This window comes from Urocitellus parryii, chromosome 14, assembly GCF_045843805.1.
Source record: "Urocitellus parryii isolate mUroPar1 chromosome 14, mUroPar1.hap1, whole genome shotgun sequence".
NCBI lineage: Eukaryota > Metazoa > Chordata > Mammalia > Rodentia > Sciuridae > Urocitellus > Urocitellus parryii.
The window spans coordinates 2,823,458-2,848,343 of record NC_135544.1 but is presented as its reverse complement, the minus strand read 5'-3'; the positions used below and the strand labels follow the sequence as shown (position 1 = coordinate 2,848,343).

Below are 24,886 nucleotides of genomic sequence, written 5' to 3'. Positions count from 1 at the left end.
GGAGGTATCTAGAAAAAAGTCAAACTATTAAGCAGGTAAAGACAGACAACCAACAGCCATTAACACCAATATAGCCACCAGGCAAGGTGATGCACACCTGTAATCTCAGCAACTCAGGAGTCTGAGGCAGGGAGATCACAAGTTCAAGGAGAGCCTCAGCAAATTAGTGAGGCTCTGTCTCAAAATTTTTAAAAAGGGTGGTCTGGGGATGTGGTTCAGTGGTTAAGCACACCTGAGTCCAATCCTCTCAGTACAACAATAAAAATAACATTAAAAAAAAAAAAAGACCAACACAATAAACATCTGTATGAGAAAAAGCAAAAACAAATAGTGAGGTGTCTGTAAACAGGAGAACCCCAAAACAGTCCGCTGGGGTGGATATGGTGGTACATGCCTTATAATCCCAGCAGCTCAGGGGGCTGAGGCAGGAGGATCATGCATTCAACGCGAGCCTCAGCAATTGAGTGAGAACCTGTTTCAAAAAAAAAAAAAAAAAACAAAGGGCTGGGGTTGTAGCTTTGTGGTTTAGTGGTTAAGTGCCCTGGTTGGTTCAATTCCTGGTACAAAAAACAAAACAAAACAAAACAAAAAAAAACACCACCAATAGAAAGCATGATAGAGATGATAGAGTAATGTGAAAACAGCATCTGAAAATCGGAGGGCTTTTGTCCAACCCAATTAGCATGTGAATGTGAAGAGTTCCCACTGGTGTCTGAAGTGGCTAAAGCTTTGATGAATCTGTGACCACTCAAGGCTGTCTTCTAGGAGAAGGCCCCACATTCAAGAAAAAGTGCTAGGGTTATCAAAATCAAGTGGATCATGTACAACAGAAACAAATGGAAAAGAAAGCCCTATATATCTCATATTTGAATATTAAAATGACATTAGAATTATGTGAAATTGAAAAAGAAATCCTTCTTTTAAAGTGCAGGAAAACAAATTTCACATTAAAAAGCGCAACAGAAAAGAATCAAGATCACATCTCAGACATCAGACCTGCTTAGACACAGAGTAAAATAGCAACCTTTGAAAATGAGCTGAAAAACACTAATAAAATTATTCAAAACATGAAAAACACCATAAATCAAAATCAGAAAACTAAAAAATTGAAAGAAAAACTCAGGGAAAAAATAATGGAAGAGAAAGAAAGAATTTAATGAGTACTAAATTATGCAGAAAACAGAAATAAATATTATGTCCAAACAGAAATAGAAGGCTAAGTAAAATTGTAAAGAGAAATAAGTTAAATAAAATTGTAAATAAGTTAAATAAAATTGTAAATAGAAATAAGAAGTATTCATAAAATGCAACCAATATTGAAGGTAGGTAAGGAAGACCGTAACATATAGATAGAAGTCCCTAAAGAAGAAATACAAAGCAATGGAACAAAATACTGAAAATATAGTTTAAGAAAACTCTTGAATTAAACAAAAAAAAAATTTAAAGCCATAATTCAAGAAAATATTCCAGAATAAAAAACTATATATTCAAAGAACCCACTGTATTCCTATGTATCTTAAATCAAAACTATCATTATCAAGACATAGAATTCCTCCATTAAGACTAGATCAAGCTTCTGATGTAACAGTAAATAAAATAGACATAATAATAACTATGCATCAACTAATAAAAATAATTCATTATAATTACATTCTTTATCAAAAGCCTCAATGATAAAATGGAAAAGAAGAAGGAATATAATCCAGGTCAATAAAGAAGATGAACTTTAAAACACAAAAGGCTCTGAAAGGAGGCCTCCAAGAGACTACATTAATCAGAGCACCTTTCCATACATGGAGGCTGACAAAAGATGATTTGATGGCTCCCTCACCTCTTAATCTATTCCCCCTGCCTGCCTCAATACCCTTATTCTCCTAAGTGGGGAAAAAAGGCTTAATTAGGCATACCTTTAGGATCCAATAGGCTAAGTATGACTTCCTCCCACCCACCTCCCAAAATCTGTCTCCACTCTCTGTTGGCATCTGTTGCTATTTCAGTGGGAAAAAAACAAAATTGCTAATGTGTGGTTAAAATGGTACTTTACTGTAAAGGTAAAGTAACAAGAAAAAATAAATTACATCTTTTCCTATACTGACAATTAGAAGTTGGGGAAAAATAAGAGGGTCTTAAGCACCTAATAAATGAACCTAGTATAGATTACAAAAATGAAAGGTTGGGCATAGAAGATAAATTTCATTAACTCCACCCAAAATATATTTACTTTAATGTTCCTTTTATAGCTATTCAACTAATTAAATCTCATTAGGTTATCTAGGACATGACTATACACAAGCCTAAGTATAGAATTTCAAAAGACCAGTTACCTTATTTATAAGGTTTTGAGAAAAGTAGGAGTTTGTTTGAAATCCTATAAAGATTACCTTAGAATTAAATTGTAGTCCCTAATCTTGTAATTTAAATATTAATAACCTACTATTACACTAAATTTATCATCTAGGAACTAAAATAATTTTTTAGTGTATTATTAAATGTTCAACAACTTTTATCTTGGACTCATATAATTTTAGACCTGGAAGACACTGAAGGTCAAATTGTATAATTTAGCAATCATTTAAGAGTCACCTTGTCAAAGAATAATTATTCTCTGATCACTTTTTTTATTGATTTGTTAAAAATAAATGACAGCAGAATACATTATAATTTTTCTTACCAACCCCCAAAAGAAACAAATGCCGAATGTTTTCTCTGATATATGATGACTGACTCTTAGTGGGGCAGGGAAGGGGAACATGGGAGGAATAAATGAACTCTGATCACTTTTTTATCCCATATAACACATCAAGCAATAATTTTCAAAGCATTTGATTTTAATACAATATACTACCTAAAATAATACTAAATTTGTAAATTTCTCTCATCATGCATAAACACTTTATGATATGCTCAGAACTGTGAACAAAATTATCCTTTCATATTCAATGTAATAGTAACAGCATGATGAATGACAAAATGATATATAAAAAAGCTTGGGGGATATTTATAATAGAATTTGCTTTCTTTTTCTTTTCATTAACTATATAAATTGCCATATGCTTAAATCCATTATCTACACCACTGAAATAAAAAAACAATTTCCCAGGTATAAGGTCAAACTGCTACAAATTAAGCTGATATAATATATAATCAACTAAATAGAAGGGAGATCAGTGGAGGAAGGGGATTGAGAGGGAGGGAGGAGCTGACCAAACTTTCCTGTGCACATACATGAATGAACCAAAGTTAATTTCATTTTTTATGTATATCCATAATTGACTAATTTTAAAAAATCATAAGTAAACAAACAGAAGAACAATCAGTAGAGTTGAGGAAAGGGAATAGAGGGAGGAAGAAGGGGAACCCATAAAGGGAGGAAGAAGGGGCAGGAAAGGGGAAGTACTGGAGACTAAATTGGAGCAGATTATATTCCATGCTTGTATAATTATGTCTAAACGAACCCCAATATTATATTTATACTGAGTTAATAAAAGAAAGTACAGATCATTCTAGTATTAGAACATGCAAACTGAATAAGCTCTTTATGAAAATTCTACATATAATTAACACCTTAATACTGGTGCTTACTTCTTCCTTGTTTCTCTTAGAACTCAAACAGATCTCTTCAGAGTTGGGAAAACATCTCTTTTTGTTGGAATCACACGAAGGCTGGAATAACGGTCTGCTGTCATGATTATTTTCAAGGATCTCAATTGCCATGTGGATAAGATATGTGTCGATGTTTTCTGGAACTAACATTCTAATTAGTTTAATTTTATTCATATCTGTAAAAGATGAAAAAAACAATTTTAAAACAAATTGTGCAGAATACTTTAGAAAAACCTATGAGCTGGATACAGTGAAATATTTTATAGAAAGGAAGGAGGAAGATTACCCAAGAAAAATTTCCTCTTTCACATGCTTATAGCCCTACAAAAATGATAATGGACTACAAACATGTCCCCCTCACTCCTGCATCCCCTCAATCCACCTGGCACCAGTATAGGTCAGTACTTTTGACTCTGAATAAACTTATGTTTCACACTGCCTTTTGTAGATCTCCCTGAGAATCAATCCAAGCATTTAGAGAAATGTTCCTACAGGAAACTGCTTTGAATTACAAATATCCATTACAAATTAATATATCTTTAAAATAATTTATTCTTAAAATAGGAGCTAATCATATTTGTAATATACTAATAAAAAGAATCCTTTCAATGGGTATTATAGCATAACAAAACACATCAATTGTTCAAAATGCTTATTAACTAGATGAGCTTTCTGGGAAACATATGATGCATATTCAAAAATCAAGGAACTTTGAATTTTTTGAATCCAACAGAACTAATTCAGACTGGATCTTCTACACACCTTCTACAAATTATGTAGCAATCTCTTACAAACAAACCACTAGGCATGTTTCAAGCACTTCCTTCAACATCATATTCATCTGCATGCTCTAGAACATAACAAAAATAAGCAGCATAGAATCTACTCACTCATATTCATGTGACTTATAAAACACATCAAACATTCTAACAATTCAATTTAGTAGTCAGAAACCAAGTCGTTTTTTAATGCCCACCCTGAAAAAATGGTTTCATATTATTACAGTTTTCAGATTTACATCTTTTTTCTTCCAAAGATCTTAGCTCACTATTCCAGGCCTTCTCCCATACACTCCACTTTGATTTAAAAAAAAAAAAAAAAAAAGCAGAAAGAGAAAGTTAAGAAGCTTATTAAAATTAGGACACTGGGTTATCTAAGTATTTTTAAAGTTTTTAAGACTGGTACTAAGCATACTCTTAGAAAAGGAAAATCGCCTCTAGTTGCCATATCTACCAACTAAACTAAAATTTTATTTGTTCCTTGATCATTATCCAATTCTAATATACCATGGAATCCTCACAAATTTTATTACTTCATCATTTTTTAATGACTGAAGAATGTTTAGTTCTATGTGTATGTCAGAATTTACTTTTTGAGTTCCCTTTGTCTTCTCTGTTTTTTAAAAATCAGCATTATGATGAATATCATATTATGTGTATCTTTCCATACTTATAGATTCCTAGGAGACAGATTGATAGTTCAAGGGTTAGACACCTTTTATATTTTGATGTATATGGGCAAATTGTTTCCAGACAGTAACTAATAACCTACATGTTGCTATAGAGCAAGTGAAATGTGGCTGGTATGAATAAAAAATGAATTCTTAAATATAACTTACTCTAATTAATTTAAAATTAAATTTAAAACTGGTATTTGATTCTTTTATTGGAAAACTTAAGCATTTTGGAGCAATTTGATTATGCCAATCTACTTGTTAAGATGTAAATTTTATGAAATCTAAATATACCTACAGTATTTATACTTAAATGTTAGCATCAGAAGATATGCTATAAGTGTAAAATATCTGATTTCAAAGGTTTTTACAGAAAAAGAGAAATATCATTAGTAATTTTATATTGATTAAATGTTGAAATAATAAAATTTTAGTATATTAAGTAAATTAAATTGGTAGCTAATATCATATTTCTATTGAATTACAGACTATAAATATACTATCAAAACAAATAAAAGTCAGAATTTATGGTTATCACAACCTTCTTAACTTTCTCCATTTTGGCTCTGGAAGGAAAGTAGGCCAAAAAAATATACTTTTTTATATAATGTATGCAACCTGCACACATATATTGACAGAAAGCTAAAATATGTGCTTAATAAGTCAAAAATTCTCCGCTACTCTTTTCAGTTTCAATTTGATATTTATCTCCAAATAGAAATTTATTTAATGCTATACTCTGCATATAATGGTAAAGACAAATATTTTATTAATGTTTTAGTCATTAATTATTGCAAAATACTTTTCTCATCTCCCTAATATTTGTTGAAATCAAGCTGTTCAATTATAAGAATGTTTCATGCTTACATATTGATTTCAATATTGTTTAATTTAAAAAGTTATCCAACATCAGAAACTAAAATTGCTAAACTTATTAAACAAAACATTATCAAGCTAATTTATTTTACTTATCAAGTTAGAAGTTTATAAACCTGAATCCTATATAAGACTTATAAATTGCATATTTCCTTCTTTTAAGTTAACTGGCAGTACAACTTAAACATGGTTTAATAAAAAGAAAAACTTGGTGGTCGATCCAACATGGCAGCAGGCGCAGAGAGATCAAGTCTCTGACCTCTCCTGCTGCGCGGGCATAGGGAGTCGTAAACTGTCTAAATGCTGTTAGCTCAGGATCACTAGGCAATGCTGAGCTGACGTGGATCTGGGGCCAATAGTTTGGGCCTCTCAGAACACACACCGAGCCCGGATCGGCTGCATTCAAGCTCCGGTTCGCCTGCTTCTCGTGACTCAGCACTAACGATCCGCTGAAATAACTGGTCGGCTCTTCTAAACTTACAGAGGTAAAAGCCAACCGAGCCTTCATAGGCAGTGGCCACAGATTAAAACAGGGCTTGGGAGAGACAGTCAGGACCCACCCGTTGCATAGGTTACCTTGCAAAGGGAACGAACAGTCACCTTTTGCATGGGATACCACCATGGCAGAGAACTAACGTCATGGGAGGAGGAGATAACTTCACTGAAACCAGAGGCTACCGGAGTGCAAGCAGAGTGGCTACCGGAGGGCAAGCAAATTCGCTGGGGGTTCTCAGCCCCAAGCTCTACAAACTTAGGGTCTGAGGGAGGCAAACAGGGAGAGTGTGCCCAGGCGTTCATGAAAACAGGGCTCCCAGGAGCAATAGACCTGGCGTGTAGCCAGTATTGTGGTGAGCGTCACAGGTGAGCGGGGCCTGGTTCGAGGAAACACAAGAGATGGCCCAAGACACTCAGGATTGGAGACCCGCAGAGTCTGGGAGGAAGAGCTGCTGCACAGTGACTGGTTCCCACCTATTGAGAGGAGAAGCTTGGCCCAGTGGGTACAGCTCCACCTCCTGGAAGAGAAGTTAATCAAACTCTATGACTGCATTTATTATTATTATTATTATTTTTTAATTTGGGTTTTTTTTCCTTTCATTTTCATTTTTGTTGTTGTTGTACTTTAACTTTTTTTTAATGTTTTTAATTTTTTCCTATTTTATTATTATTATTTTTTATTTTAATTTTCATTTTTTTATTATTATTTTTTTAAATTTCTTTCTTTATTTATTTTCTATTTTTTTCTTTTGTCTTTTCATTTCTTTTCAATTTTCTTATTCTCCCTTCCTTGAATTATACCTGCCTACTCTCATTCTCTTTAGTGACTTCTTCCCTTCCCTTCTAATATCTTTCCTCCCAAGCATCAAATAAATTTATAAGAGTAAACAGTAACTCAGCAGTCAAACAGAACAAGAAGTAACATGAGCAGCATAAAAAAGCAAGGAAGAAAAGGAGTACAAACAATGAAGTACAGCCTAAATATTCAGGAGGACCTAGAGCCATCAGAAAAATGGTCATATAAAGAACTCAAGGAATACCTTAGACAGATGGAATGGAACCTTAAAGAGGATACGAGATAGCAAATCCAAACAGTAAAAGAACACACTGAAAATGAATTACATAAACAGATAAAAGAAGAAGTTAAGCATCCTTATCAGGAGAGAGAGATTATAAAAAAAATCAAACAATAATTCTAGAAATGAAGGAAACGATAAACCAAATTAAAAACTCAATTGAGAGTATCACTAACAGAGTGGAGCAAGTAGAAGCCAGAACTTCAGATAATGAAGACAAAATATATCATCTTGAAAAGAGTCTAGCCAACTCAGAAAGGCTGGTAAAAAATCACGAGAAAAACATCCAAGAGATATGGGATAACATAAAAAAACCAAACTTACGAGTCATCGGGATAGAGGAAGGTACAGAGATTCAAACCAAGGGAATGAGTAACCTGCTGAATGAAATAATTACAGAAAAATTTCCAGAAATAATAAAGGAAACGGATATACAAATTATAGATGCATACAGGAAACCGAGCACACAAAATCACAGTAGACCAACGCCAAGACACATTGTTATGAAGATATCCAATATACAGAAAAAAGAGAAAATATTAAAAGCTACAAGAGAAAGGATGCAGATTATATTCAGGGGTAAACCAATAAGGTTAACAACGGATTTTTCATCACAGACGCTGAAGGCGAGAAGATCCTGGAACAACGTGTTTCAAACACTGAAAGACAATGGATGCCACCCAAGAATTCTCTATCCAGCAAAATTAAGCTTCAGGTATGACAACAAAATAAAAATCTTTCATGATAAACAAAAGCTAAAAGAATTTGCAGCCAGAAAACCAGCATTGCAAAGTGTCTTGAGCAAAACACTACACGAGGAAGAAATGAAAAACAATAACCAAAACCATCAGTGGGAAGTGCCTAGGTAATGACAGAGGGCAGGGGAGGGGGGGAGCTGATCATGGAGAAACAAACTAAATTAAAAAAAAAAAGATAAATAATCAAACATGGCTGGCAGTACAAACCATATATCAATAGTAACTAAACGTTAATGGCTTAAACTCTCCAATAAAGCGACATAGGCTGGTAACTTGGATTAAAAAAACAAATCCAACAATATGTTGCCTCCAGGAGACACATCTGATTGGAAAAGACATACACAGGCTGAAGGTGAAAGGTTGGGAAAAAATATACCACGCACCCGGTCCTCGTAAGCAAGCAGGGGTAGCGATCCTCATATCAAATAAAATTGACTTCAAGACTAAGTTAATCAAAAGGGATAAGGAAGGACATTATATGCTGTTAAAAGGAACCATTCACCAACAAGACATAACAATTATCAATATTTACGCACCAAATAATGGTGCTGCAACGTTCATAAAACAAATTCTCCTCAAGTTCAAGAATCAAATAGACCACAACACAATAATTATGGGTGACTTCAACACACCTCTCTCACCATTGGACAGATCCTCCAAACAAAAGTTGAATAAAGAAACTATAGAACTCAATATCACAATCAATAACCTAGACTTAACTGACATATATAGAATATATCAACCATCATCAAGTGGATATACTTTTTTCTCAGCAGCACATGGATCTTTCTCAAAAATAGACCATATATTATGCCATAGGGCAACCCTCAGTAAATATAAAGGGGTGGAGATAATACCATGCATTTTATCTGATCATAATGGAATGAAACTGGAAATCAATGATAAAAGAAGGAATGAAAAATCCTACATCACATGGAAAATGAACAATATGTTACTGAATGATCAATGGGTTACAGAAGACATAAAGGAGGAAATCAAAAAATTCTTAGAGATAAATGAAAATACAGACACAACATATAGGAATCTATGGGACACAATGAAAGCAGTTTTAAGAGGGAAATTCATCGCCTGGAGGTTATTCCTCAAAAAAAGGAAAAACCAACAAATAAATGAGTTCACACTTCATCTCAAAGCCCTAGAAAAGGAAGAGCAAAACAACAGCAAATGTAGCAGAAGACAAGAAATAATTAAAATCAGAGCGGAAATCAACAAAATTGAAACAAAAGAAACTATTGAAAAAATTAACAAAACTAAAAGTTGGTTCTTTGAAAAAATAAATAAGATCGACAGACCCTTAGCCATGCTAACGAGAGAAGAAGAGAGAGAACTCAAATTACTAACATACGGGATGAAAAAGGCAATATCACAACAGATGCTACAGAAATACAGAAGACAATTAGAAACTATTTTGAAAACCTATATTCCAATAAAATAGAAGATAGTGAAGACATCGATAAATTTCTTAAGTCATATGATTTGCCCAGACTGAGTCAGGAGGATACACACAATTTAGACAGACCAATTCCAATGGATGAAATAGAAGAAGCAATCAAAAGACTACCAACCAAGAAAAGCCCTGGACCAGATGGGTATACAGTAGAGTTTAACAAAACCTTTAAAGAAGAATTAATACCAATAATTTTCAAGTTATTTCAGGAAACAGAAAAAGAAGGAGCTCTGCCAAATTCATTCTATGAGGCCAACATCACCCTGATTCCAAAAACAGACAAAGACACCTCAAAGAAAGAAAACTACAGACCAATATCTCTGATGAACCTAGATGCAAAAATCCTCAATAAAATTCTGGTGAATAGGATACAAAGGCACACCAAAAAAATTGTGCACCATGATCAAGTAGGATTCATCCCTGGGATGCAAGGATGGTTCAATATACGGAAATCAATAAATGTTATTCACCACATCAATCGACTTAAAGATAAGAACCATATGATCATCTCGATAGACGCAGAAAAAGCATTCGACAAAGTACAGCATCCCTTTATGTTCAAAACTCTCGAAAAACTAGGGATAACAGGAACTTTCCTTGACATTGTAAAAGCTATCTATGCTAAGCCTCAGGCTAGCATCATTCTGAATGGAGAAAAATTGAAGGCATTCCCTCTAAAATCTGGAACAAGACAGGGATGCCCTCTATCACCAATTCTATTCAATATAGTTCTCGAAACACTGGCCAGAGCAATTAGACAGACAAAAGAAATTAAAGGCATAAAAATAGGAAAAGAAGAACTTAAATTATCACTATTTGCGGGTGACATGATTCTATACCTAGAAGACCCAAAAGGGTCTACAAAAAAACTACTAGGACTAATAAATGAATTCAGCAAAGTGGCAGGATATAAAATCAACATGCATAAATCAAACGCATTTCTGTATATCAGCAACAAAACTTCTGAAACGGAAATGAGGAAAAACACTCCATTCACAATATCCTCAAAAAAAATAAAATAAAATACTTGGGAATCAAACTAACAAAAGAGGTGAAAGATTTATACAATGAAAACTACAGAACCCTAAAAAGAGAAGTAGAAGAAGATCTTAGAAGATGGAAAAATATACCCTGTTCATGGATAGGCAGAACTATCATCAAAATGGCGATATTACCAAAAGCTCTCTACAGGTTCAATGCAATGCCAATCAAAATCCCAATGGCATTTCTTGTAGAAATAGATAAAGCAATCATGAAATTCATATGGAAAAATAAAAGACCCAAAATAGCAAAAGCAATTCTAAGCAGGAAGTGTGAATCAGGAGGTATAGTGATAACAGATTTCAAACTGTACTACAGAGCAGTAGTAACAAAAACAGCATGGTACTGGTACCAAAACAGGCGGGTGGAGCAATGGTACAGAATAGAGGACACAGAGACCAATCCACAAAATTACAACTACCTTATATTTGACAAAGGGGATAAAAGCATGCAATGGAGGAAGGATAACATCTTCAACAAATGGTGCTGGGAAAACTGGAAATCCATATGCAACAAAATGAAACTGAATCCCCTCCTCTCGCCATGCACAAAAGTTAACTCAAAGTGGATCCAGGAGCTAGATATCAAATCAGAGACTCTGGGTCTGATAGAAGAAAAAGTTGGCTCCGATCTACATATTGTGGGGTCAGGCTCCAAATTCCTTAATAGGACACCCATAGCACAAGAGTTAATAACAAGAATCAACAAATGGGACTTACTCAAACTGAAAAGTTTTTTCTCAGCAAGAGAAACAATAAGAGAGGTAAACAGGGAGCCCACATCATGGGAACAAATTTTTATTCCTCACACTTCAGATAGAGCCCTAATATCCAGAGTATACAAAGAACTCAAAAAATTAGACAGTAAGATAACAAATAACCCAATCAACAAATGGGCCAAGGACCTGAACAGACACTTCTCAGAGGAGGACATACAATCAATCAACAAGTACATGAAAAAATGCTCACCATCTCTAGCAGTCAGAGAAATGCAAATCAAAACCACCCTAAGATACCATATCACTCCAGTAAGATTGGCAGCCATTAGGAAGTCAAACAACAACAAGTGCTGGTGAGGATGTGGGGAAAAGGGTACTCTTATACATTGCTGGTGGGACTGCAAACTGGTTCGGCCAATTTGGAAAGCAGTATGGAGATTCCTGGGAAAGCTGGGAATGGAACCACCATTTGACCCAGCTATTGCCCTTCTTGGACTATTCCCTGAAGACCTTAAAAGAGTGTACTACAGGGATACTGCCACATGGATGTTCACAGCAGCACAATTCACAATTGCTAGACTGTGGAACCAACCCAGATGCCCTTCAATAGATGAATGGATAAAAAAAATATGGCATGTATACACCATGGAGTATTATGCAGCACTAAAAAATGACAAAATCATGGAATTTGCAGGGAAATGGATGGCACTAAAGCAGATTATGCTAAGTGAAGCTAGCCAATCCCTAAAAAACAAATACCAAATGTCTTCTTTGATACAATGACAGCAACTAAGAATAGAGCAGGGAGGAAGAGCAGGAAGAAAAGATTAACATTAAACAGAGACATGAGGTGGGAGGGAAAGGGAGAAAAAAGGGAAATTGCATGGAAATGGAGGGAGACCCTCATTGTTATACAAAATTACATATAAGAGGTTGTGAGGGGAATGGGAAAAAAACAAGGAGAGAAATTAATTACAGTAGATGGGGTAGAGAGAGAAGATGGGAGGGGAGGGGAGGGAGGATAGTAGAGGATAGGAAAGGTAGCAGAATACAACAGTCACTAATATGGCATTATGTAAAAATGTGGATGTGTAACCGATGTGATTCTGCAATCTGTATTTGGGGTAAAAATGGGAGTTCATAACCCACTTGAATCTAATGTATGAAATATGTATGAATATGTCAAGAGCTTTGTAATGTTTTGAACAACCAATAAAAAAAGAATAAATAAATAAATAAATAAATAAAAAGAAAAACTTGCTCTAACCTTAGATATGATATTAAAACAATTTTGCAACTCTACAGGTCTCACTTTTCTGTCTCTAAAAACAGGATGTGAGTGGGAAAGAAAAAATTTAATGTTCCCAATTTCTCTTCCAAATATAAAGTTCCATAACTTTATGACTATATGATTTAGAAATGAAATCACCAGCAACTCAATTCTTCATCATAGACAAATAAAATAGATGTTGTCAATATTTGACCGAACAAATATAATCTTAAATCTTCCTTTATCATTTCCTGCTGCCAATAATAAACTGAGATTAGAACATTAATCTTATGTCACTGAATAATATTGCCCAAAAATTCTTCTTCTTTTCTTCTTTTTTTGGTACCAGGAATTGAACCCAGGGACACTTAACCACTGAGTCACATCCCCAGCCCTTTTCATTCTTTATTTTGAAACAGAGTCTCACCAAGTTGCTGAAATTGGGTTTGAACTTGTGATTCTCCTGTCTAAGAATTCTTTAGGACAAACACACACACAAAAGATACATTATGTCCTTCCAGAATTATTAAAGGTGTATGTTCTGTAAAATACACTTAGCTATTGATATCTGTGGGTTCTGCATCCCTGTATTCCATGTCCTGGGTTTACTTTTTGTCCTTATTTCTTAAACAATACAGGATAGTAACTGTTTATATAGCATTTACATTATAGTAGGTATTTATGGTAAGTAATCTAGAGATGTTTTAAAGTATACAGAAGCATTATGTAGATTACATGCAAATACTAAACCATTTAATATAGGAGACTTCAGCCCACATTTTGCGATTTATGCAGGGAAGAGAGGGGTCTGAAACCAATATCCTGCAAACACTGAAAGATGACTGTAGTTTCTAAAATCTTCCTTTTTATATCCATATTTATCAACTTCATATATTCTGAATTAGCTATTAAAAAGGATAAAGTATAAAATGAATCAGATTTAAAGGGTATTTTTAAGATGTTGTAAGATCTTACCATCTACTTCTTCAGTTATAATCTTTTAGCATCACCATTTACTATTTATCATGTGCCAGGGTTTTCTGTTTTATCTAATTTATTTCTCTGTAAGACAAGCAATATTATCCCTCCCTATTATAAAGATGAGGCAACTGAGGGTCAGAGAGATTGGGTAATCTATCAATGTTCACATAACCATGAAATAGTAGACAGAAGATCTGAGAATACATCTGTTGCCTGAACTTTTGCTCTTATTGACTAGGTAAAAACATCTGGATTTAAGGAAGGCAGTCTTCAGGATTTAAGGAAGGTAGTCAAATAACAGCAAACATGATTGTCAATATTTTTTTTTAAAAAGGAAAAATATACAAACTTAGAGATTGTTACCTACTACTGAAAATTTTATCAAAAGACATTTTTTTCTGAGTCCTGATAGATAACACATTTATAATGAAAAAATAATTTCAGAGTATTAAAATCAAGAAGGCATTTGAGTCTGACTTTTCCTAAAACAGTATCTTTTTGCAATGAAGAAACAGATTTTACCACCTTAATCCAATCCCTTAAAGTAATTACTATCTTCCTCCCTCAACCTTAATTACCAGCAAAATAGCTGCTGATGTTATAAAGATTGGAATGTGACCAGGAGAGCTGGCTAGCTTTCTCAGAAGATAATCCACAGCTAAATTACCTTGAATATTTTATTGCATAGGATTTGGCCCTCGGGCTTTCAAAGGTAGAAATCAAATTTAACCCTTATCAGATTCACACTGACCAAGTTCACAAAAATTCCAATTTATTAACTTACAATTAATATATAATTATCAAATAGATACTTAAATAAACGTGACTAGAGCATGCTTTCCCTATAGTTAGAGAAAATTATATCCAGAAAGCTAGAAAGTGACATAGAAGCTGAATTACTTGTTAAGAGTATCAGACATGACCTTGATATAACATTATCAACAGGCTCAATAGTTGAAGGCTCGATGGCCACCACTCCTCATCTCTAGATCTTAGATGAGCTCACCAGAACATGCCCTTCTCTCCTATTTCTGGGCTTCCACAGTGGGTCAATGGAAGTGATGAAAGTGTTTGTTCTTTACACCTTCAGTCAAGTCTTGCTTTATCCTAGAAATAATGCTGCCTTTTAAGATGACTTGATTATTTTTGCTCTGGTCAATTAAATACTATTAACTGCTTTTAGAGAGTGATCTTATTTCCCTTATTTTCAAATTCTTGGGGAGAACATTATAGTTGTTTCCATGTGGGAAAGAATTTGAGGTCATAAAACATAATTATTCATGTGGTTTTAGAGATAAGGCCTTATGTTTGTTCTATCTTAATAGTTTGGGAAAAAATTATCAGATTCATTGAAGTATAACAAACCAAGTTTATATATATACATTTAAGGGAGAAATCCTCTAATATCCCTCAACTTTACTTCTGTAAACAATGGATCATTCCTTATAATTTTTTTTGCAGGGCAAGTAAAGAGGCTCTACTTCTATGAGCACAGTTGAGATTTTGCAAATCCTCCTACAGGAGCTACAAAGCTTGGCCTATCCATCCCATGTCACAACCATTTTGTTGATTAGAGAGATTACTCAAGTCAAACAAGGAATCAGAAAGGTTTAGGGGAAAACAAGTTGTCAACAAGCTGTTGGGGAAGAATGTGGAGAAGTATTTTTTTGCAAGTAATGAGGTAGAAATTAAAAAAGGGTAAAGTGCCCTTTTGGGGCGCTGGGGAAGTTGTAATCTAAAGTGGGAAGGAAAAAAGAATTTCCCAGTATACTTTTCTCTGAATGATACTAGGAAGAAAATTTGTTTTTCTAAAACAATAAGAAGCATTACATAAGTTAGGCTTTTACAATATTTTCATAAAGGGTCAATTCTGTTAAAGTGAAAAGTATTAACAGATTGCTTGTTTACTTCATCTGGGTACAGTGACTCAAGTCATTAAGGCTGCAAAGAAAGGCCATGTTTATCACCTGAGTTGACGGGAGGGTTTCGGATAACATCAACAATAATCTTCTGAACCTCTGGAGTCAGGCCTGCTCTCTCCATATCCAGTGGGTAGCCAGCTTTCACTGCTTGGGCTAAGTGCATGCCAATTGCTGTGAGAGGCAGAATCCTCTTCTCAGCTATGCTAATCTAGACAAACAGCAGGAGACAAAAAGTATTTTTTTTCAAGTTTTCACTATACCTCATGGTAAGAAAATACCTAAAACCTTCAGAAAGTACATGTGCAATGAGAAATAAATAATGTACTACACTTTCACTTAACTTTTTCATTTTATTTCTTTAAAAGTACTATAGACTTCCACAGGATCTACTTTTTATAATCATTATATTGATTAAAACAAAATCACCTAACTTTAGCCAAAAATTCAATCTTCATACCTAATTATTTACTTTAGAAAACTATTAGTGGCAGAGGGAAGCCATTCCATGTAAATCTAGTAGTGGTCATAACCTACTGAAAATACAGAAAATTGTACTGTAATATTCTACATACTTGAAATAATAGACGGTGCTTTAGTTACATCAATTTCCAAGGAAACAAATCTTAAAATGCTTAGTGATAACATAAGGTTTCAGATGTGTTCTGTAAAAGGCTCATGCAAAGACTTTAACAGGTGTTTTAAATTGGCTCTATTCACAAAATAATAGTTATAATTTTAACAAGGGCTGTCAGCACTATCCTACTATTGAATTTAGCATGAATTACATTAAATTTAGGATAGTATTTCATATTTACAAAGTTTTTAAAACAAATGTGACTCCAAATATATTAAGATATGTATTAGGTGAAACATTCTTTTCACAACATTCAGAAAGCTTAGTCATTCAACTCTAACATTTCATAATACTCCTCATGTATTTCTAAAGTCTAAATTTGTAGACTATCTTTATGACTATTGATACTTTTACAAAATAGTCCATTTAAGGTGCTACTTTCAAAAGTAGTATTAAATTACTTTCATTAAATGCCTATCTTTTTTACTAAAAAGTGGGCACCATGTGTGCATAATATCATGGTTATTTGATATGGTTATTTGATACTAGGCATCAAATTACCTCAAACTAATTGTATTATTGCTCCTGATTCATTAGTTGTTAGGCATCTTTAATTTGGTGGTTAACTGGCAAGACCCTCTCAGACTCTAGGGAGGTACAAATAATTAACCCTCATATCACACAATAAAATACTACCAAACCCCAAAAGACATAAATGAAGATATACCACTGTTCATATCTTAAAGTATGAATGTGTAATATAACATATGAAACCTCATATTATGACTATTAGAATGCACTTTATTCAGAAAAATCTGGAGACTGTACCAGATTTCCTTAATAACTGTATCCATTTCTACCATATATATATGGCCAAATCATGGATATACAGGCATATTTAACATGTATGTGTAAATTACTAATTACATAAGAATTCAACTTAAAATTTCTATTTAACATGTATTTTGTTACAAAAATAGTACAACAGAATTATTTGGTTTCTCAGGTAATAACTTTTATACTTTTAATTGAGGAACCAGACTATCTAATTAGACCATTAAGTTAGTAAGATAAGCTATGATCAATTTATTTGTATTTACAGTGGACCCTGAGTTAAGTAAAGATGCATAATGCAGCTTAGTGGATTGAGGCACAGTGGATATGAAAAGCTGGCACTGGATATGTTCCAAATCAATTAATGTCAGAGAGAATAGGAATTCAAATCAACTAAACTCAGCAAGAAGCCTCATTCTATCCCTATTCTATCTCTTCATTTTGTATACCCATCAAAACAAATAAAACCTCAGAAGCCTTAAGGATTTATAAAAGAACAATGAAAAAACATTAAGAAAGGCTATTTCTTTACAATAATTAAATCTGTCCCAAAGAACATCTGTTTAGTTTAAAAAAAAATGCTAGAAGATAGAGTAAAAATAAGGTTTTTTAAAAAATTTTTTATTTCCAGTTTTTGAATATACTTTCAGAGATAACTGTACACATTTTTAACACATACAAGGAGATATGAATATAAAAGCAGGAATATATACATTTATATATATGTGTGTATATATATAGTTTTTCTTTTTTTTTTTTTTAAACACCATTCTGCATGTCCATTTTTTAAACTTAATGTATCTTTAACACTGTTTCTTCCTTGTTTCTTTTTTTGTTTTTCTGTGTATATGGTTTCTGGGAGTTGAACCAAGGGCCTCACACATGCTAATCATGCATGTACTCTATCACTGAGCTACACCCCCGCTCTAGGAGATTTTTTTCTTAACAATACATATAATAGCTTTTTAAATTATTAGTCTCATTTAAAAAAATAGTTTTAAAATACTGCTGCTGCAGTATCCCTGAGCTATAAATGTGTTTACTTATAATGCATATAATCTCTTTGAAAAAAATCATTGTTAAACCAGTTTTACTGTTGCTCCTAGACAGGGATAGGCTTAACAGAGGAAATGTCATTGTTTTAAAATTAAAAATAAAATAAGACTTCTTGTGCAGTTAGAAGAAATTGGTCACAACTCCCAGCTCTAATATACAAAAGCTAATAAAACACAAGTTTAAATAAATTTAAAAATTCTCTGTAACATAAAAGTAACACTTACCAAAGACATTTTCTTTTCTTGGAATAAAGAATATGTGCAGGCCACAGACTGCGAGAGTGAGCATTTTTCATTTTTAACTTCCAGACTTTTCTTCTGTTCTTCTTGAGGTATTATATTTGAAAAGAGGTCTGTCTACATAATTGTAAATGTAGCACAAGTAATGAATAATGACATCAATGATAGATATAATAATATCAATATATAATCATTTCCCATTAGGAAAAAATAAGAGAAGTCAACCAAAGAATTCTTATGGGGAGCTCAAAAAGAAGTTGGATTTTTCACATATTGATTTTAAAAGGAAAAGTAATACTAGAGGACATAAATTTCTAATAAAATATTTGTAATAACAAACTTTATTAGTCTTCTCTTTAGTCAATAAGAAAAGGAACTACAATGTGAACCACTCTGTTCCTATATCCCTAATCCTTTGGAAGTGAATATTGAATAACGAATAAACAAAATCAATATTCAACTTCAGGTAACCACAATCACAAATATGTGTGTGTGTACACACACACACACACACACACACACACACACACACACAAAATTAATTTATAAAAATATAGCCTAACCAGAACTCTAACCTTTAAACATTATATAAAATCCCAAATATGGTTCCTTAAAAGATGTTTAAAAGGAAAAAAAAAGAGTAAAAATAAAACTAATATAGAAATACTGGAATATCTTAAAGCCTGAAAAAAAATCATAAAGATATAGACAACTATTTTCTTAATCACACACAAAACAGCCTACTATAGTCGTAACGAAATTTGTAACAAGCTAGTTTAATAATTTAAAGAGCCTTGTTTCCTGATGAGTAACACTGGTATTATTTTGGCAATGTTTTTTATCATTATGGTTTATTAAATTTTGTTTAGATACATGAGGAAGAATATGTGTTTTCTTTGGGAAAGCCATTTACTTTTTGTTTCCATATTCTGTCATTTAGAGAATTCAACTTAAAAAATTGTTATGTAAGTTTTGGTCTACCAATTGGCAAGAAATATAAATGTCTGACTTTTCCTTATTATATGTACAATGCCTAATTTTAGGATTTGAATTATCCTGCATGTTTTCCAAACCTTTGAGGGCATTTCATAACAAATTTCAGAGCTATACTTTCACATTAACATCAAAGAGAATTGTAAACAAATAACCTGAAGGGTGGGGATTTAATGTTCTGAGCATATAATAGGTCTAAATAAAATGGGGCAAGGTGTTATACCTTTCTATTCCCATTTTAAAGTTTCAGAATGGCTGCATTTTGGAGTTTGTAGAAAGAGCACATCAAGACAGAATAGGTGTTTTCTAGGAAAGCTTTGCAAGCTTCTTAGACTGGTCCCCACGCTGTGGCATTTTGCCATGGTTTAGTGTGGGGTTTCAGTCCTCATCCTTGCAACCTTGAAAGTCTGATGTGTCAAAGCAGTTGTACTTTGGGAATTATAAGTGTTTATACTAGGAAGCAAATTCATTCATTTATAGTGAAGCATACAACTGGAACATTTCACATGGACCAACTGGTGTGCTCTGTCTTAAAAAACAGCTACACAGGAAGCCAGCCTTCCTGAAAGTTGTTTAGTAAGCTTGGAATATAACATGGGAATTTATAAGATTTATAAGAGAGTGTCTTAAGTAATTTTAGTAACAAAGGTAGGCTGAGGCATTCTCCTTGCCAGTTAAAACTTTGATGTTCAAATCTAGTTAGCCAAAATGTCTTCTCATCTGAAAAACATGTAGGTAGTCTTTGCCTACATTTGTCTTTATGCCTTTTCTATTTATGTTTCCATAATTCACTACTGTGTTCATAAAGCCTTTTATCTATATTGAATATGATTTGATTAAACTTCTGCTTACTAAAGTCACATTCTATCTATAACTTCTTGACATTATTACTTTGGATTATTTTGCCAAATGTCTTCGATATTACTAAATCCTTTTTCGTCTCAGAAACTAAAATCTTTAGGGATTTGTTAGTATGATTCATAAGAAGATAATTTTCATAGAATATATTTCTATAAAGTGACTTTAGCAGGCCTGGGGCTGTAGCTCAGTGGTAGAGCGCTTGCCTTGCAAGTGTGAGGCACTGGGTTCAAACCTCAGCACCACATAAAAATAAATAAATAAAGATATTGTGTCCACCTATAAAAAATATTTTTTTAAAGTGACTTTAGCATATTTTCCTAAACAGTCGTCATTAATGGGTTTAATACTCATGTCATATTTGTAACTGCATTTCTTTTTTTTTGAGACAGTCTCACTATGTTGCTGAACTAGCTCAAATTTATGGGCTCAAATGATCCTCCCACCTAAATTCTGGAGTAGTTGGGACTACAGTGACATGCTACCACACCCAAGCCTGTATTTGTAACTTCAGATTTGTATCATGGTAGTATTTAAATTTTATTTCAAAATTTGAAGTAAATACATTAAAAAGCTTAACAAAAGTCATGAATTACAAAACTGGTCTAATAAACATTAATGGGAATTTCTTTAATAAATGGTTTCAATTTACAAAATAATCCAGATAATTTCTAACCTCAAAAGCTAGCGGTTAGCCACATATAGTGGCATATGCCTGTTATCTCAGCAGCTCAGACAGCTGTGGCAAAAGGATCACAAATTCAAAGCCAGTCTCAGCAATTTAGACAGGCCCTAACCAACTTAGTGAGATCCTGTATCAAAGAACTGGAAATGTGAGTCAGTGGTTAAGTGCCCCTTGGTTCAATTCCTGGTACCAAAAGAAATTTTATAAAAAAAGCTAGCAGTCATTTTTTTCTGACCATAAGATTCAGAAAGGATTTTTAAAGCTATGCTTTGGAGCATTTACCTTTTGCCCTATTTCAATTTCCTCTCCATAGGAGGAACTGGATAAGATAATTCATTCATTATTAAATAATGCCACTAAGTCATAAAAGAAGATATCAAGTGTCCAAAGAGAGGGAACTTATTAAATTACTACTAGTAGGTATGTTATTCTTTACCAAATCATTAAGAAACTAATTTCATTTTCAAAGTATCTAATATGAAATATAAGAAAATTTCACACAATGTCTTGTATAAGAGTATGAAAAAGAAAATTTAAACTTGCCAAAAATATTCTATTTTAAAGAAGGAAATGCTACACACACAAAGCTGAAGAGAGCCAGGCGGTGCACACCTATAATTCCAGCAGCTCAGGAGGCTGAGGCAAGAGAATTGAGAGTTCAAAGCCAGCCTCAGCAAAAACAAGATGCTAAGTAATTCAGTGAGACCCTGTCTCTAAATAACTTACAAAATAGAGCTGGGGATGAGACTCAGTGGTTGAGTGTCCCCGAGTTCAATTCTCAGCACACACACACACACACACACACACACACACACACGGGGTTTTAAAATTCATTCATTCATTCATTCATTCATTTATTTATTGTGTGCTGGGGATTGAACCCATGGCCTTGTGCATGCAAGGCAAGCACTCTACCAACTGAGCTATATTCTGAGCCCCAGAAGGGTTTTCTGCACAGAATTTGAGAATGATTTTTCTAGAGCAGGATCCATGTGTACCTGCTCAAAGCTTACAGGAGGTTTTTGGAAGAAAAAAAACCAATCCCTAATACAGTCTTCAGTGTTTTTAACTCTTCCAGCTTTTTACACGTATCCCATGTCTTATCTTTCTAAAGTTACCCATTTGCTTCCTTAGATAGAGAAGGAAGTATCACTTCCATTGTGTAAGTCAGGACATGAAGACTCAGAAGTTAAAGAACGTGTTCAGGATCATCAAGTAGCATTTGCAGGTAAATGGATGGAGTTAGAGAAGATAATGCTAAATGAAGTTAGCCAATCCGCAAAAAACAAATGCTGAATGTTTTCTTTGACATAAGGAGGCTGATTCATAGTGGGATAGGGAGCAGGAGCAAGCATGGGAGGAATAGACGAACTCTAGATAGGGCAGAGGAGTAGGAGAAGGAGGGCATGGGGTTATTAATGATGGTGGATTGTGATGATCATTATTATCCAAAGTACAGGTATGACATGAAATGGTGTGACTATACTATGTATACAACAGAGATGAAAAATTGTGCTCTATATGTGTAATAAGAATTGTAGGGGCTAAAGTTGTGGCTCAGTGGCCACAACTTTCAAGTGTGAGGCCCTGGGTTTGATCCTCAGCACCACATAAAAATAAATAAGTAAAATAAAGGTATTGTGTCCAACTACAGCTAAAAAATGAATATTTAAAAAAAGAATTGTAATACATTCCGCTGTCATATAGAATTAAAAAAAAAAAGCAGCCTCCTGAAAGGGTGGAGATTCAAGAGCATTTTTGTTTTCCAGTTATATCCATGTATGTCCATCAGTGATACTGCATCCAGTCTACTTCAATTCAGTTCTTTATTTTCAGGAAAGTCATTACTTCAGTAAAGTTCTTATTTGTCAACTTGGAAAAAAAAAAAAGAATTGAAATTCTTTGATTCTGAGTCCAGTAGTCTTTCCACAACTGCCCAGGGTCTTACCTGTACTGTACCATACAGCATGGTATGCATGTGTAGTTTAAGAAAAAACCCAAATGATATTTGTGGTCACTTAAATTGGAACAATAAATAATAAAATAATAAAAGGATATTTTAAAAAACTATGAAGACTAATAAAAGGTTATGAAAATACTATGAAAACTAAAAAGAATAAAATGAACACTATGAAAGGAAAAGAAAGGAAAGAATTTATCAACCTAAAATATAGGACTTCGTCAAATTTCAAAATAAAGCCTACCAATGAAATAGAAACAAAAGCCTCCCAGACAATCGCTTTACTATCATCTTTTAACAAGTAACTAACAAATTTTTATAACTATTTACTATAAAAACAATCTGAATCCATTTTCTAAACGTCCAGTATGAAAATGCAAATAAAAGGCTAAAATGTTGCTTTTGAAATGGTCAAAGAAAGGTTCTTTTCTAATAGTTCCAATAGTATTTTACCTGAATACTATTTTCTATGCAGAACTGTTTGATGACTTCCAACAGAGGAGCTAACACAGTAGCTTTGCCTTCAGAAACACCATCGATCTGTTTTACATTTTCAACTGTCGTTGGTCTATCATTAAAAAAAAAAAAAAAGTCAATAAACCACTGAAACAGCATCACTCCAGCAATACAGCTGATGTTCAGCTTCATAGTGATATTTAATAAGTGTATATTTCTTTAAAAAATAAAATACAAATATAAGCAGGCAAAAACTTTATAAATTTATTTCTTTGCTTTCCTCCACTTACAGATTTGCTGTTTTAACAATTCATGAATAAAACCACCACTACCTCTATCACCACTAAAGCATAGTAGATGTACTATCTAGTAAACCGGTCACTGTCAGAAAGAAGCAGGCTAACATTTTATCTTGCACTATTATTTATATTATTATTATTGCAAAAACAAAAACTAGGAGGTACTACCTGAGAACAATTAAGAGCCTTAAAAACTCTTTTTTTAAGACTGTTTCAATCATTTTTTTCTACAAAATGTTTATCTATGGCTGAGGTTGTACTTCAGTGATAGAGTGCTTGCCTAGCACATGAGAGGCACTGGATTCGATCCTCAGCACCAAATAAATAAACAAACAAACAAAGTAAAGGCACTGTGTACATCTACAACTAAAACTATTTTTTTAAAATGTTTATCTATAACAAAAATCTGCTAACTAGGCTTTTAGTTCTTATTTCTTATTGTGTCCAATATCCAAAAAACCGTAAAATATCTTCTAAAAATCTGCCAAGCTAATGATAACTCCTTTTCCTTAAATATCTTCTCCAAATATTAAAGTGTTGACTTAGAATACAGGTAAATATTTTCAACAAAATATTATTGTAAAATATAAAGCACTCTAATATCATTAGAAAATTCTGCGCTAGAGTTACATCTATTGAATGAAATTTAGTGACAAACAATTTTTAAATGAAGTTTAAAAAGATGAATGAATGAAAATTAACAACAAACATATTTTTGGAAGGAAGTATAAAAATGAATACAATTACCCAGCAACTATTCTTTGGGAATAATTTCTTCTAAATATTTATTAAATGTCTAGTCTTTATTAGGCATTGTGCTTAGTACTGTGAAAGACACATAGAGATGAGGAACAAATACCTCTATCCACAGAGACTAAAATCTAGACGATATAATATATGTCTCCCATTAATTATAAAAAATTAATAAAGCATTCTGTGGTAAGTGCCATTAAAGCAAGTTTAGAATTCATCTAAAAGTCCTTTATGAATTCAAGATAAAGGAATTATTTTGCTGAGTAACACAATAGGAGGCTTCATGAAGTAAACAGTAATAAAACTAGATCTTGAAGGATTTAAGAAGAGTTTTGAGGAATCAAGGAAACACAAGGCAAAAGCAAGACTGTAAATAAATATATATAAGTTGAAAAGGAATCTTCAATAAATGGTAGATAATCCAGGTAAGATATATCATTCTGAATTCTGTGACTTAGATGAAAAAAAAGCAGGTTTAAGTCCATGATGTCTTAATTTCTAGGCTAAAGAAGTTAAGA

General features: G+C 33.3%; 1 protein-coding gene across 1 annotated transcript in view; it reads right to left on the bottom strand.

Moving 5' to 3' along the window:
* The window catches only part of Wrn (WRN RecQ like helicase), a 141,853-nt gene that overhangs the window by 9,141 nt on the left and 107,826 nt on the right, over nucleotides 1-24,886 (bottom strand). Inside the window, exons 30-33 of the mRNA XM_077792648.1 lie at nucleotides 23,314-23,428; nucleotides 18,350-18,481; nucleotides 15,707-15,869; nucleotides 3,583-3,779 (exon numbers count right to left, since the gene is read on the bottom strand). Of these exons, the coding sequence (XP_077648774.1) occupies nucleotides 3,583-3,779; nucleotides 15,707-15,869; nucleotides 18,350-18,481; nucleotides 23,314-23,428 (607 nt within the window). The remainder of the gene's footprint in view (nucleotides 1-3,582; nucleotides 3,780-15,706; nucleotides 15,870-18,349; nucleotides 18,482-23,313; nucleotides 23,429-24,886) is intronic.